The sequence below is a fragment of the Rhinolophus sinicus genome, chromosome 6 (genome assembly GCF_057876585.1).
Source record: "Rhinolophus sinicus isolate RSI-liver-muscle chromosome 6, RSI-T2T, whole genome shotgun sequence".
NCBI classification, from domain to species: domain Eukaryota; kingdom Metazoa; phylum Chordata; class Mammalia; order Chiroptera; family Rhinolophidae; genus Rhinolophus; species Rhinolophus sinicus.
Genome location: NC_142506.1, coordinates 20,216,101 through 20,231,600, shown reverse-complemented (window position 1 = coordinate 20,231,600; position 15,500 = coordinate 20,216,101). Strand labels below are relative to the sequence as shown.

Below are 15,500 nucleotides of genomic sequence, written 5' to 3'. Positions count from 1 at the left end.
AAATGTTTACATATTATAGCTACTTCACAGATAATGACTTAAACTCTAAATTCCCCATGTTTTATTTAGGGTGAATTTTATACAATTTTATACAAAAATATAATGTAATAATGGCTTAAAAACACAACACTATATGTGTATCTGTGAAGAAAATTAAATGTAGGTCAAAAAGGTAGCAGTGTAATTACAGCTGGCCCTTGAACAATACAACTTTAAGCTACAAGGTCCACTTATACACATTTTTTTTTTCAATAAACATGTGTACCTGTTTTTATCCGGGGTTGGTAGTCGAAGAATGTGGAGGCCAAAGTGTATGCACTGATCTACACAATTTTATATAGGGAACTTGAGCATTCACAGATTTTGTTATCCGCATTGGCTCCTGAACCCAATTTCCCATAGATACCACAGGATAATTAAGTTTTTAAGGAGTCAAAAGTTATGCATGGATTTTTGATTGTGCTGACAGTCAGCATGCCTACCCCATGTTGTTCAAGGGTCAACTATGTAAGTACAAGGAAACACCCTTCAGGAAAAATAACAAAAAGATTATCCCAGGATGCTTATTTTTCAGTTATGTCTTAGTATATAACATCTTATTATATCAGATCAATGTGTTTCTATTATGGAGAAGATCATGAAAAATATTGAGTAATAATAGGAACTGTCTGGAAGACAAGTTTTAAACCAAGGAATTTCTGCATTTTTAGCACTGTTTCATTAGTGTTCAACACTATAAGACATATGGAGAAGGTAAGAGATTGTAAGATCCATGTGAGCAGCAGTCACGAATATTTTATTAACCAATGTAAATCTATTCCCCAGCACAAAGTCTGATTTGTTTGTTCAATGAATGAGGACTAGATTTTATTTTTAGCATGTAGTATATGTCAAGGCTTCTTTAAGTTTTATTTTCCTAGGCAAATGATGATTTGTATATATGAGTATATGTATAAAAAATAATTCAAGAACACTCAAACTTCAATCAAGAAGACCCGTGAAGAAACTTAATGAAGAAGGATGGAATATGAATGTTAGGATGTAAAATTTTAATCCAGCAGATCATAACTTGGTCAGTACAAATAGTCAAGGATTGAAAGCCCCAAGGACTAGAAATAGACCCAGTAGAGCAGTCCATGATTCCACAGACTTGATTATTCTTACTACTGTGGCAATGCCACTCTAAAATGGCCAAATATGGCTATGGTAGCTTAGGAATGTTCATACTAATAACTTCCTTTTCCTGATTTAATTCTGTGTTCAGCAAGCAAGCTTCTAATTACGTCTTACCATAAATATCTACTTTCAAGGAGAGAATGTGTTCCTATGAGGATATAAGTTCTGATAGATAAATAACCAAATATCGTTCATTCATTTATGTATTCATTTAATAAGCGTGGGTCATATCATGTGCTCTGCACTTGGCCCTAAGTTTGTTAAATTATATAAATATGGTATCTGACTTCATGGAGATTACAGTATATGAGTGATACAGGCATTGGACAAGTAATTTAAAAGTCTGATGAGTGTTGAAAGATGTGGACAGTAATGTGGAATTATAGCTGGAAGATTTTACCTACTGTACATACTCAGGGAAGACATACAGAGGAAGTAATTTTTAATCTGTGATTAGCAGAAGGAATAGACAGTCAAGTGAAAAAAGAGAGGGAGGGGTAGAACGTTCAGGGAAATTGAATAGCATATGCAAAGGTCTTAATTATGTCCTATTTTAGAAAGGATGTCATTATTAGTGGAGCATGGGAAGCAAGAGTGGGAGTAAAGATGAGAATGTGGTGAATACCTGAACTGGCATCCTATCTTATGTGAGTTTGGTTAATGTCACCCTGCTTTAACAACGTAGATTCAGTTTTGTTATGATTGTCAAAATACATTATCTTATTCTAAAAAGCTTTTTGGTAGCCAACAAGCACTTACTGATTCCTAGTAACACCCCATCCTGTCATGCTCCTTCAATCAACCACTAAAGAAATGGAACAGTTACAAAAAGAACAATCCATGAAGTTTTGGAATTTATCATTCTAAGTGGTTATAATATCTGAGAAAATGGACTGGTGAAAGAAAGAAGCTTTTAAAAAAAAGTGAAAAAGAAAAATCCTATTAAATATATTATGACAAAGGTAAATTAACTTCAAAGACATTACTAGAAACATATGTGCCTGTGTGTATATCTAATTTATTAAATTAATATTAAGAATGTCATGAATATGTATAATTTATCTGGGGCTTCAGCAAGGCATTTCTACTAACTCTAAAGATTTTACTTATGCTTATTAAAATATTAGCATCTGAAAAACACCTTGAAATGTTAAATATTTGTTTTTAAAATATTGTCTTATCTAGTCTTTCCTTGAGTGATATTCTACTCTACTTCTTAAGTGAACTGAAAGTATGACTAGAATTGTCTTTGATAAACTGAATTTCTATTTTGAATCAGCATCCTTTTGAGGATGTTCATGAACTCTAATTTAATTGAAAATATTGCTTAAAAACAGAATAAAATAATTTATAAAAATCCTTCCCCAATCACAAATCCTTTAAAGTTTAACACTTAAAACACATGGTTTTATTTTTATTTTTTTCCCGTTTCTAAGATACCCACGGTTTAAACCTATTGTTTCCGGAAAACCTACACAACACATTCCACACTATGAGATAAAAATTCAAAGTTGGAAAAATCTTTGTTCTTTTTCTCAAAACTTACAACACCGTTAGAAGATAGACAGGTTGTAACTTTCCTGAATAGTACAGAAATTACACACCTTGGGATCACATGACAAATAGAGGTGAATTTCTTTTCAACCACTGGGGCAAATGTTTCAGACCGATTTAAACAGATTTCAATTGCTGACAATTACCCCATAAAACTGGGATTAGACATTACATTTCAACGTAGCTGAGCATATATCTTAATATTGCACATTAGGCATGTGTTTTCCTTGATAACTCCCTGAGTCATACCTCCATAGGGGAGTTCTTTGGTGGCCTATTGTGCTTTTCAGCTACTTCCACTCTCCCATCTCAGTGCATAATTTTCACTCAACATGACCCAAATCTTCTTTCTCTGCTCTTATATTAGTTTAATATATTCCTGGAACAATTTAGTAATATTTTTTTCATACACCTGGCCAGTCCCTATTCTGTCAAAGAGATTTTTTGTTTGTTTGTTTGTTTTGTTTTTTACCAATCACTTAAGTCTAAACAAAGACAACTGTTCCTCTGGAAAAATTCTGAGTTAAGCTCTTCTTTTTCATTTCCCCAAAAGAGTTTAGGAATGAGAACATAAATTATAATCTCTAAGTCATAAAGTTAATGATATATTGAATACTGGCATGTTATTTTCTATAAAGCAAAACAATGTATAATTATTATATCTCATTGAATACATGGATGAAAAGATCCAGAACATATTTTACTTCATGAAATATAATGGAAATTATTTTTTAAATACACATTACTTTCAAATATAGAAGATGCTGAATGTTTTCAAAATTGTCTGGTTCGATGTAGAATAGTGAAAATATGGCTAAAGTCTCACTCTTTTCTTTATATACCCTTTGTAATTTGACATTCCAGCTTCCTTCATGAGTCTGTCATCTGTTTTCTCTTGGGGAAAAAAGAAAGAAACAAAGTGAAGGAAAGAAGGAAGGAAGGAAGGAAGGAAGGAAGGAAGGAAGGAAGGAAGGAAGGAAGGAAGGAAGGAAGGAAGGGAAAGAAAGGAAGAAAGACAGAAAAATTCCTTCCATTTTGTAAGATCCATCCTTTCTACTCTTCCATGCTTAATCCAGAAAACAAAACAAAACAAAACAGAAAAAGGACCTGTTTTTCCTGATCATTATGACTGCTGACTGTATTTAAACTATGTGAGTTAATGTACAAAGGTATGTTGAACAGAAAAATGAGTGTTCAGCAAAAAAATTGGAGTCATCGAAGCAGAGAGAGGTATTGCAGAGAACTATGACTTATAAACAAAGTCTTCCACTGCTCAATCAGAAGTAAGTTCAAAATCGGTTTTAAAGTTTAATTTCTACGCTTTAGTTTTTCTATGTACTTAATTAATTTGGAATCTATGGCATTAAAGCACTTTGAGGATAAAAATTTGCATGTAAGTTTAGGAGAGTTACAAAACCGTTTCTATATAACAATTAATCAAGTTAGGCATTAATCAAGATTTATCAAAATTATTAAAGGATGAAGAGAGTTACAGAAGGTGATTGTCAAAAGAAATGGTTAAATCAAGAATTATGGTTACACTTTATTTAACTAGAATAAAATTATCCAGATAAATGTCCTGTCAAAACGATAATACGTGACATATTTCAAAGCTTTAAAAAAACTCAATCTAAGGTATTTGTGTATTAGAAACATATAATCCAGGATATGATAATCTATAGATAAACTTATACTATATTCTACAGGTTATTGGATTCTCACTTAGTATTTGTTTCTTCTTATGCAAGCTCTCAGGAATAAATGGCTTAATAGTAACGTACAGATAAAACTTACCGAAGAAGAAAAATGGTGTGCTTACAAGAGGCAAAATCCATTGGAAGTTACTCTCTTCCCTCCCCCAATAACTCCAGCCTCCTTCTCCATGGCCCTAACATCCCATGCCCAGGTAGTGCCATTGCCTGTCTTTTTATACTTGTATCTAACTTTCTGAGCAGTGTTGTAAAGATATGCAAGCTCATCAATTGTCGCCACTACAAACTCACGTTTTAAAATCCCCACTGGATTCAAAATACTGCCCAGCAATACTCGATTTCCCTAGTTGTTTGTTTTCCAATTTTCTATAGAAGATATTTCAAATAAATCCCACTCTCCTCAAATATGCTAACCTATCACCTCCTTTCACTTTCAGTAGATGACCTTACCTCTTTGGTCAGAGGGAAGATAGAAACCGAAAGAGAATGTATCTCAATATTTGGTCACTAAAATTGCACATTTAAATGCATGTACATCAGTTTTTTTCACACTTTTCACACAGTTTCAGAGTTGCGGTGGGTCTGGGTAATATCCATGAGAGTACTTTATTAAAGGGCAGAGGAGGTGAAGAAAACAAGAGATTATGAAAAGGGCATACTAGAATTCCCTCATAAATAATAGTGACAAACAAGATGGTGTTTAATTTTGATGGATTAAACAAGATCATTAAATTAGTTATAAATTTCATATACTAGAGCTTTGGGATAATTTTACAGATTTGTATCATCTTTATGAAAGATCACACAATGTGAAAAAGAAAGTGGAATTAGATATGACATACCGTGTTTCCCCGAAAATAAGACCTAGCCGGGCCATCAGCTGTAACGCATCTTTTGGAGCAAAAATTAATATAAGACCCGGTCTTTTTTACTATAATATAAGACACGGTCTTATATTATATTATTACATTATATTATTATGTTACATAAGTCTGGGTCTTATATTTTTGCTCCAAAACACACATTAGAGCCGATAGTCCAGCTAGGTCTTATTTTTGGGGAAACAGGGTATATATACAGAGGGTGCCAAAAAAATGTGTACACATTTTAAGAAAGGCAAAAACATTGTATTAAAATTGTAATAGTCAATATATACCAATGACAAAAGATTAATACAAGTCATGTTTGACTTTTGTAATTACAAGAGGTGCTCAAAGTGGTTACCATCGGTGCAATTTTAATACAGTTTTTTCCTTCCTTAAAATGTACATACATTATTTTGGCACCGTCTGTATATACGCACGGAAATTATATATTTTTATTTTATATATACACTTGTTTTTATGACAAAGATGTGAGGTACATTTAACAACTAACATTTTTGCACCTTAAAAAAACAGAGAGGAAATATTTTGCATTTAAATGGAAGTGGCCTGGCTAGAAACCTTTGAAAATGCTTCTCTCAGAATTCACCTGATATTTGTGCTAACTATGGTCCTATCTATCATGTAACTCTTTCTTTTCATTGATGAGTAAGACATGTACATTGTTTAACTGTTCTTGCTACACTACTAACTGGGTTTCCTTGAGGCAGAAAAAAATATATATTGAAGGATACTGAAAATAGTAAATTATCCATACTAGGCAGTCTCAAATACCTAGAACAAATTTCTAATTCTTTTGACCAAAAATATATTTAAATATCACCACAATCTATATTAGCAACTTCAGCCTATATTTGAAAACAATAATCCATGCTATGATGTTTATATGTCAAAGTTTCAGGTTTTTAAAATGGTTTATTGACAAACAATATATTTTTGTTAGAAAGCCTTGACTATTTGCATAATAACAAGAGGTACATTTATCAAAATAATAAAGAGATCTAAATTCTCATCTTGAATTTTCAATATAGTATATACATTGAGCCTAAGAAGTCATCACCCTCAAAGGGCACAACTGAGGAGCAGGATCTTGAAAATCCCTTCTGGTTCTAATGTCTTATCATTTTATGAGTACCCTATTTAATTTGTTTAAACAGAGGCAACTGTGATGAAGAATGGAAAAAGAAAATGCGGTATATACATACAAAATAATATTAGTCAACCTTAGAAACCAGGTTTCTAAGTTTATGCAAGTGAAACCAGCCAGAGGACACACATATCTGTATATATGCATATACCATGGTACCTCGGTTTTCTAGCATAATCCGTTCCAGAAGACAGTTCGAGTTCTGAAACGTTCGAAAACTGAGACACGGTTTCCCCATAGAAAGTAATGCAAAATGGATTAATCCATTCCAGACCTTTAAAATCAACCCCTAAAACTGCAAATTTAGCATGAATTTTACGATCTAATGATACCATAGATCCATAAAATTTACAGCATTCTTAAACCGAAATGTTCGTCAACGGAGATGTTCGAAAACCGAGGTACTACTGTGTCTGTATCTATATCTGCATGTGTATATAACATGTATGTGTGTGTGTGTGTGTGTGTGTGTGTGTGTGTTGTGTACTGCTGAGTCAGGTTCCGAAGTCCTGGAAACCCTAGAAGTGAGTTATGTCCACAATGTCCTATTCTCAAGAACCCTACTCAGCTCTTGTTAACTCATTCCTATAGCTTCCTCTACAGAGTAAATTCATCTCATATTCGGTCTTCCTCGTTTCCTGCTGCTTTCTAAATTTTCCCAGAATTACTGTCTTTTCCAAATTTTGCCTTCTCATGATGTGCCCAAAGCAGGACAACTTCAGTTTTGTCATTTTTGCTTCCAGCAAATGTTTCAGGCTTAATTTGTTCTTGGACTCACTTGTATGTCTTTCTGGTGGTCCCGCATATCCACAGAGTTCTCCAACATCACATTTCAAATGAATTGTGTTTTTGTTTGTATTTGTTTTTGTTTTGTTTCATTTTCTGTTAGCCTTCTATCCTGCACAATTTTCACATTCTTGTATAGTAATTGGAAATACAAGGGTGTGCGTGATCTTAGCCTTGATTTCTAATAACACATGTCTGCTCTTGGTCATCTTTGGGACTGTTCTTCTGAGTCTCAATCTTCTCTTGATTTCTCAGCTGCAGTCATCATTTGAATTGATGACTGAATCAAGGTAAGCAAAACCATTAACAATTTCAATATCTATCTATCAATCTATCTATCTCTCTATATACACATATACACACAAACATATACATATATGCATATTCATATGTGTATACATATATACACATATCTGTATCAATACATATCAGGATAGACACACATATACATAAAACACTAGTGAATATATATTTTCTTTGGAGGAACTGAATCAGTAAAACAGTATAGCAAGGATTTCTATTTATTGCCTAATATTTCACCTTTTCTTTTATAATAGTAGGATTTCAGCTGGGCAAAGACAACACAGAATAAGAATTACACTTCCTTCTGTCCCTTACAACCAAGTGGCCATGTAACAAAATTTTGGCCAACAAATATAAGCAGAAGTAGTAGAAAATGCAAGAGAAAATATAGGACAGCAACCAGAACTTTATTTAAGAGAAAGTTGATAAGACAGTTGATGAAAACCCTTAGCCCTTCCTTTCCCCTCTTCCTCTTCCTACTGTCTGGACTGTAAACTAAATGGCTGCATTTTGGACATAATATGATCTTTGGAATGAAGGCCACCCACAAATATAACAATAATATAAAAGAATCCTGGGTTTTTGGACATTAGGGTCACCCATAACTACCTTGTAGACCTATTTTCAGAGTTTTAAATTAAATATACACATATATATATTTCATATATATATATCAAGACTCTTAGTGTTTGTATTTTACATTACTATTATATTTTTTAATAACAGAACCTAACCAAATTCATGCATATGACCTCAATCAAATAAAAAACAATCATGGAAAAGAGGTGAAAATAGATGATCAACTTATGTCCTTTTTTTATAAGGGACAAAAATAATTTATTCATTTCACAAATGCATAAAAAATACCTAAGATGAGAAATGTACAGTTCTAGGCATTACATGTAACTTGAGATCCAAGTTCTCATTATGATTCTATTATTTTAGTAAAGTCGTGTATATGAATAGAAACAAAGTAAGAGAGCAAGTAATTATTAACATCAGAAAAATTGCAGTCTTAAGATCACTGAAGCCATGGAAATTTATACAAATTCCAAAACAGAATGAATCAAAATAGAGAAAACAAGACAAAAGCTAGGTAGTTGCCAGCATATACAGAAAGGATGAAAGAAGAAAAGCCACCCAAAAAAGGCTCTGAAAAGATATAGTTAATAAGTAGTAAGAGAAGGTAAAGAAATGACTTTACAGTAACAAGGATGATGGATATTCTGGAAAAGAGGAAATGATCAACAGTCAAATGTTGCAGATAACTGAGATATCATTAGTCACTTGGAAAAAGGTAGTAGTTCTAAAGAAATGGTGGGACAAACGAAGTTATAGCTAGTTGAAGAGTGATTGATGGGGAGAAAAACCTGAGGGTGTTGAAGAGAATTAAGAAAATTGTGGGCATGATATTCTAGTGGGTGAGAAAGAATAGAATCTAGAGCACAAACGAAGGTCCTATCTTTAGGTGGGAGTTAGCCTATAATGGAAATACGTATGACTAAATTTATCAGTTCAAATTTAAATATTTATCATTACATTACATTACATTAAGTATAAATAAATGTGCATAAATAATTTAAAGAAACTATAAAATATACTATGTATTTTCCAGCATTCTTAATTTGCATAAAATTAAACAGGTTTTCCTATGTTATGTGATCTGAATGTTTTTACTAATCTGATTTTTATAACTGTATTCATTCCCTTCACTTTAGTCAATACTTCATTTTTTATGACTTCCAAATTCTTATTCCTACTCAATCTACCTGTCAGAGATTCACAACTTCTGGGGGACATGTTTTGTGGAAATCTGTTTCACCTCAACCCTTCACTTTACAAAATGAATTAATTTCTCCTCTGGTTCCAATATATTAAAGAGTGTTCCTGATGTCTCTATTACTGTGTCTCGTTTGTCATCCAATCTGAAAAGTTACAATTATTATAGAATCCTTTATTACCCTCTATGATATTCAATCACTCATTCTTCTTTGAATGGCTCTTTGACAACAACAAGCCTTTGCTCTTTTGTTACTATATGCAGTTCTTCAAAATTGATTAAACTCATCATAACCTGTATCATGGAGTAGTCTCCCACCTAATCGTTTAATCTTCATTTTCTTGATATGCCTCACTCTCTATTTACTGCATCTTTTTCCTCCTTCCTTCCTTCCTTTCACAAACACATGTTTAAAAGGAAAGATTACTTTCACTATTTCCAATTCCTCACTTTACTTCAGCAATTCTCCCCTCTCTCTCCATCACCAACTTTCTGTACTCTCAAGGGTCACTCGATCAACATAAACACATTGTTTCACCTCTTTCAATTAATGAATTAACCAAAAATCAAAATTTATTTTGACCCTACCCCCTCCTTTAGCTATTGCCCTATTTCTCTGGTCACCTTCATTTGCAAAAGTCCCTGACAGGCTCATTTATATTAATTATCTATAATCTCTCTTCTCCAAACCTCTCTTAAAACCATTCAGTTAAGTCTGTCACCCACAAAACTGTTTCATCATAGTAATCAATGACATCTGTATTACTAAATCCAATGATCATTTTTGGAGCTCATCTTATTAGCTTAGCATCAGCATTTGACACAACTGATCAGTTCCTTCTCCTGGATGTATTTTCTTCTTTGGGCTTTCAGGAAACCACACTCTTCGGTTTTCTTCCTATCACTTTAACTCTCCATTTAGCTTTGCTGACTTTTTAGTGTTGGAGTGTCCCAGGACTCAGTTCTTAGTCTTTTTATCTTTTCCTGTATTAATAATCACCTCCACTTCTAGACGTCTAAATGTACATCTCTACCCCCGTACTTTTTGCTCTGAACTGAGACTTGTATATCCAAATGCCCCTTTAAAATCTTTACAAGAATGTTTATTAGTTATCTCAAAGTTAACATGTCCAAATTAAGCTCCAGATCAGCTCTCCAAAAATGCTTCATCAATAGCCTTCTCACTATTAGTTCATGGATATTGCATTCCCTCAGTTCTGGCCAAAAAACCTTAGAGCTGTCTTTGTGTCTTCTTTTTCTCCAACTCCACATCTCATCAGTGAGGAAATTTTCTTAATTTTATCTTGAAAATCTAACAATTTTTCATCACCTCCACTGCTATTTTCTTAACAATTATTCATCTTAACAATTATCTTACCTAGATTACTGTACATAATGTCTGTTTTTCTACTTTTCCTTTCTACATCTTACTTATATCGGTTATTGTTTATTATCTTTTTCCCCTAATAGAGCATAAGTTCTGCAGAAGCCAGCCTTTCCAGCCCTTTGTTCACTGATGCATTTAGAACAATGACTGCCATGTAACAAACCCAAATGTGCAACTACTGAATGAATACTGAATGAATGTTCTAGTGAGGACCTGATAAAATTAAATTTGGAAACAGCTTTAAAGAGTATTTAATCCAACACTCCTTTCAAGGCTCTGTAAATAAGGCAATACCTAGTTACCTTCCACCTCATTGCCCCTACCATAGCACCTAAGCAGGTAATGCCAAGCAATATTAGAGATGAGGGAAGCCTTGGATAGCGCAGATGAGGAATCTGAGATCTAGGGATGTAACACTGACTTACCCAGTTTCAGTTTCATCTACCAACATTCAAAGCTGAAAGTAGAACTTAAGTTTTTTGTTGTTGTTGTCCTTGCTAGGTTTTTTTGCTTGTTTTTTGTTTTGCTTCATTTTGTTTTACTCTATGTCACTGCAATGGAATCAGTTGACATTCACCAAGCCTCATAAAATTTAATCATGCAGTAATAATTGAGTGGGTCCCATGCATTCCTGTCGGATAGTGATTGGCACTGCTGACCATTGTTATTATAAGTAAATACACACTTAATGATTTAGCACATACAGCTTGTAAGGGAGGCACTGGCTAACTGTTAATATTCTCTGTTCTGCATGATTATTGCGCTGGCTTAGTCTATGTTGCCGAAGTCAATCACAGGCTACAGTAAGTCCTGCGTCACTGTCTGAGCTTCACGAACAAAATTGTAATGTACAGTAGCTAGTGGCAAATTCCAAGGCCCTCAATGAAGGAACTGAAGTCAAAGAAACCTTTTGCGATTTTAATCAAAAGAATTTAATGTCTCCCCTATTCACACTTCCCTTTTGAATTCTAATACATATTGATAATGTTACAGGAGCAATTTACACTCATAAGAACCAATGTAATGCCACCTGAAATTAAATGGCTAATTTTGATGACCATATCATTAAAAATACATGAGAATACTAAAGGACTTAAATAGATTAGGGGGTCAAGATTAGATGTAATGTTTTACTTTCATTATTCACAGATCATTTTATATATCAATCCTATAACTACTACACTAAAAGAATGTTGTTTTATGATATTTAAGTGACCACCTTCACTATAATTAATTTGACACTATGTATCTTTAAATTGGAATTGATGGAAATATAATAGTTTGGTAATTTCTATCATTTTCATGAAAAGTGCCAAAGACCTTGTTGATGTTATAGTATATAATCAGGATTTTGATGAGTTTATCTAAACATTTACTGTAATATTAAAGTGAAAAGACAATAAAACAATGAAATCTCTTAGTTACTGTTTCTTCCTGAGGAAGATGAAAATATTAAGTGGTCCAGTGTCATTATAGGATAAAATGGAGAGAAAAGCAATTTGTGGATCTGAAGCTATTATTGGACAACCTACATTGCTCTAAAAAATCAGAAACATACAAATAGATGTTTGCATAGAAAAGAAAGATACAAATCATTACTAATAATGTTTAATCTGAAAAGAAAAAGTGACTATATGAACATGAATAGGGATACTATGATCCCCAGAGCAAATGTATTAGATTTGGTTTCTAGAGTTCAGTGGTAACAATGGAACAGGTGCTTCAAAACATTTTTTTTTCTAATTTCATTCATCATATCTAGGAGTCAAATACGTTGCTAATTTAAAAATGTCCATTTTTAATGGATCACTCGTATACTGAACAATATTATAATTATTTGAAAATCCATTACATCATCTACATTTATATGACTCAAATATATACCACTCTAGAAGTAGCAATTTCTAAAACATGTTTTTTTTTAATTCTCTGACATTTTATCACAATTCTGCTAGGTTTATTGCACCCAGATCTTAACTCATCAAGAGAAGAGTTAAAGTTATATAGCCCTCAGTATTAGGGTCTGATGGTAGAGGAAAATACAAACAAAAAACAAAGTGGATACAGTAAAGTGTGTTATTTTTCTCTTAAAAGGTATGTATTAAGATGATAGAAATATTTGGTCCTTTTGCTGAAGCCTAGCCAACTATAAATATATATTTTTTAAAAATCTACCTAACACCCTTTCATCATCAGTTCATAATGTTGTCTAATCTTCTTTGCACTTCTCTTGTCTGTGTGATTCCTTATTCCCTTAGATTGTCTCCTGCCTCTCTGAATGAACTTCCTCAGTCTCCTTTGACGGATAAGACTCCTAAACCTGGGCCTTATATGTTACTGATGCTCAGATTCAATCCTAGTCTTCTCCAGTCTTCTCATTCAATCCTGTCTCTATCTAGCCATTCTTACCAATGTCTATTGGTTCAGTTACCATCAAAATCAATGACATATCAGTTATTCTTCTACTCAGAGCTCCTGAATCATATCGACAGATATAGTTATTTATTAAATAGCTTCAATGTCATGTCTCAAAGATATTTCAAACATAGTATAAAATAAATTACAATATCCATAGCATCTCCACTGCAAATTTGACCTTCATTCAATATCTTCCAATATCTCTACTGCCTTTATCAATTTTTGCAAGTCAGAAAGTGTTTTATCTGAGCACTACCTATTTTATCACTCCTCAATCCACTACAGAATCTTTTTCATTATAATTCCTAAATATCTCTCAACTCATTCTACTTCTTTATCTCCATCAATACCATCCTAATCCTAGCTACAATGATTTTTTTTCTTGGATTAAAGCAATCACCTCTTAAGCGATCTTCCCACAAATAATGGAGCACCACTTAAAAATCAATCTTTACACTTCAGTAAGAGTAATCATTTGAGAATTCAAACCTCTTCATGTAATTGTTTTTCATAAAACAGTTTAATAAATCTCCACTTTTCTTATCAAATCCTTTACATGGTTTAAAAGGCCCTTCTTAGCCTAGTGTTTATCTATTGCTTCCCTTCACCAATCTCATCATTCTTCACTCAGTTACTAACTCAGAATCTACTTTGCACTTCAATAATACCAGTGCAAATTTTAAAATATCATAAAGAGATATGTTCTTTAAAAAATATTATACCCTAAAAGTATGTTCTGAAAACTCAGCAGTGTTCAGGAAAACGTGTCTTGAGTCTCTAAAGAAAGAGACCATACTCCCCCAGATCATAGTGTTTAAATTTTCCCTGCAGGTAACAGAGTACATAAAAGATCTATCTACAAAAAGAAATCCAAATTACTTCCAGGACTTATTCAATTCACTTGAAAAGAACCATCAAGTATGGACCAGCATGCTAAGGAACACAACTATACATTACCTTAGCAACCACTTATTTCCTTACACACGTTTTGATTAAGTCACATTACTTTTCTTTGTGGGAGTAATAAAGAAATACTGATGGAAAGATCCATCTTTCAAAGCTCCAGTTGATTTCATATATTAGTACCCTATCTTCAAAATGATCCTTAGCTCTGACAGCTGCCACTTATAATTTTCCTGTTAACCGTAAGTTCTTTGAAATATTTAAACCTTTAAAGGTCCCCATACAGCTGTTCTTTGATCCCCAGTGTGCCTCAGGCAATGATGCCAATTCTAGGTTAATGGAAACTATCTACTTACCATATTGTAGGTGGTTCAGAACCTTCTATTTCTAAGTAATCATACTTTTCTTCCATTTGGAAATCAGTAAATATGAGTGAAATCGTGTCCCCAGGCTCTGCTACAATGGTCCAAGTGCAGTCAGCATTGTTATGGTACTCATTAGGAAAACTAGGGCTTGATATGATGCCGCTGGATCCTCTCATTGTTCCTCCACAGGCATCTTCAGCTGTTAAAAACAAGAATTGTACACTTGAAACCTATGTAATGTTACAAACCATTGTTGCCCCAATAACCTTTCATTAAAACAGAAAAAACGAAAAACAAGGATGAGATGTGAGTAGGTCAGATGTAAGTCATTAGGAGAAAGGCAATGATGTTAACATTTTTGGATAAAACTAACAGTCCAAATGTTGTGATACCAAGTGCATATTATCTAATAGATATTGAATAAAATGAGAAGTACATGAAAAAATTTAAGCACATATACATACATAAAATACAGAGGGTGCCAAAAAATGTACACACATTTTAAGAAAGGAAAACTGTATCTTGAAATTATAATGCTAAATGACATAAGTCAGACAGAAAAAGAAGAGAACCATGCGATTTCATGGATGTGTGGTATGTAAACCAAAAACAACAAAAGAACAAGACAACAAATGAGAAACAAAAACTCACAGACACAGACAATGATTTATTGGTTACCAGAGGGTAAGGGTGGTAGATGAGGGTAAAAGGGATTAAATATACGGTGATGGAAGGAGAACTGACTCTGGATGGCGAACACGCAATGGGATTTATAGACGATATAATACAGAATTATACACCTGAAATCTATGTAACTTTACTAACAATTGTCACTCAAACTTTAATTTAAAAAATTGTAATACTATATACTGACAACAAAAGATGAAATAAGTCATGTTTTACTTCTGCAATTACAAGAGGTGCTCAGAGTGGTTACCATTAGTGTCCAGACACTTCTGATTATGGTGAACTATCATTTGAGCAACTCTGGCCAAGGTGTCCACTTGTATACGTTATTTTGGCACCTTGGTATATCTTGACAATTTTATAACCATTACTTGAAATAACAATGAAAGTAAGTAAAA

General features: G+C 33.2%; 1 protein-coding gene across 5 annotated transcripts in view; it reads right to left on the bottom strand.

The window, feature by feature from the left end:
- Positions 1 to 15,500, bottom strand: part of CSMD3 (CUB and Sushi multiple domains 3) — a 1,092,836-nt gene that overhangs the window by 773,914 nt on the left and 303,422 nt on the right. For all 5 annotated transcript variants that reach the window (XM_088798979.1, XM_088798980.1, XM_088798981.1 and 2 more), the window contains exon 5: positions 14,407 to 14,614. In XM_088798979.1, the coding sequence (XP_088655105.1) occupies positions 14,407 to 14,614 (208 nt within the window). The remainder of the gene's footprint in view (positions 1 to 14,406; positions 14,615 to 15,500) is intronic.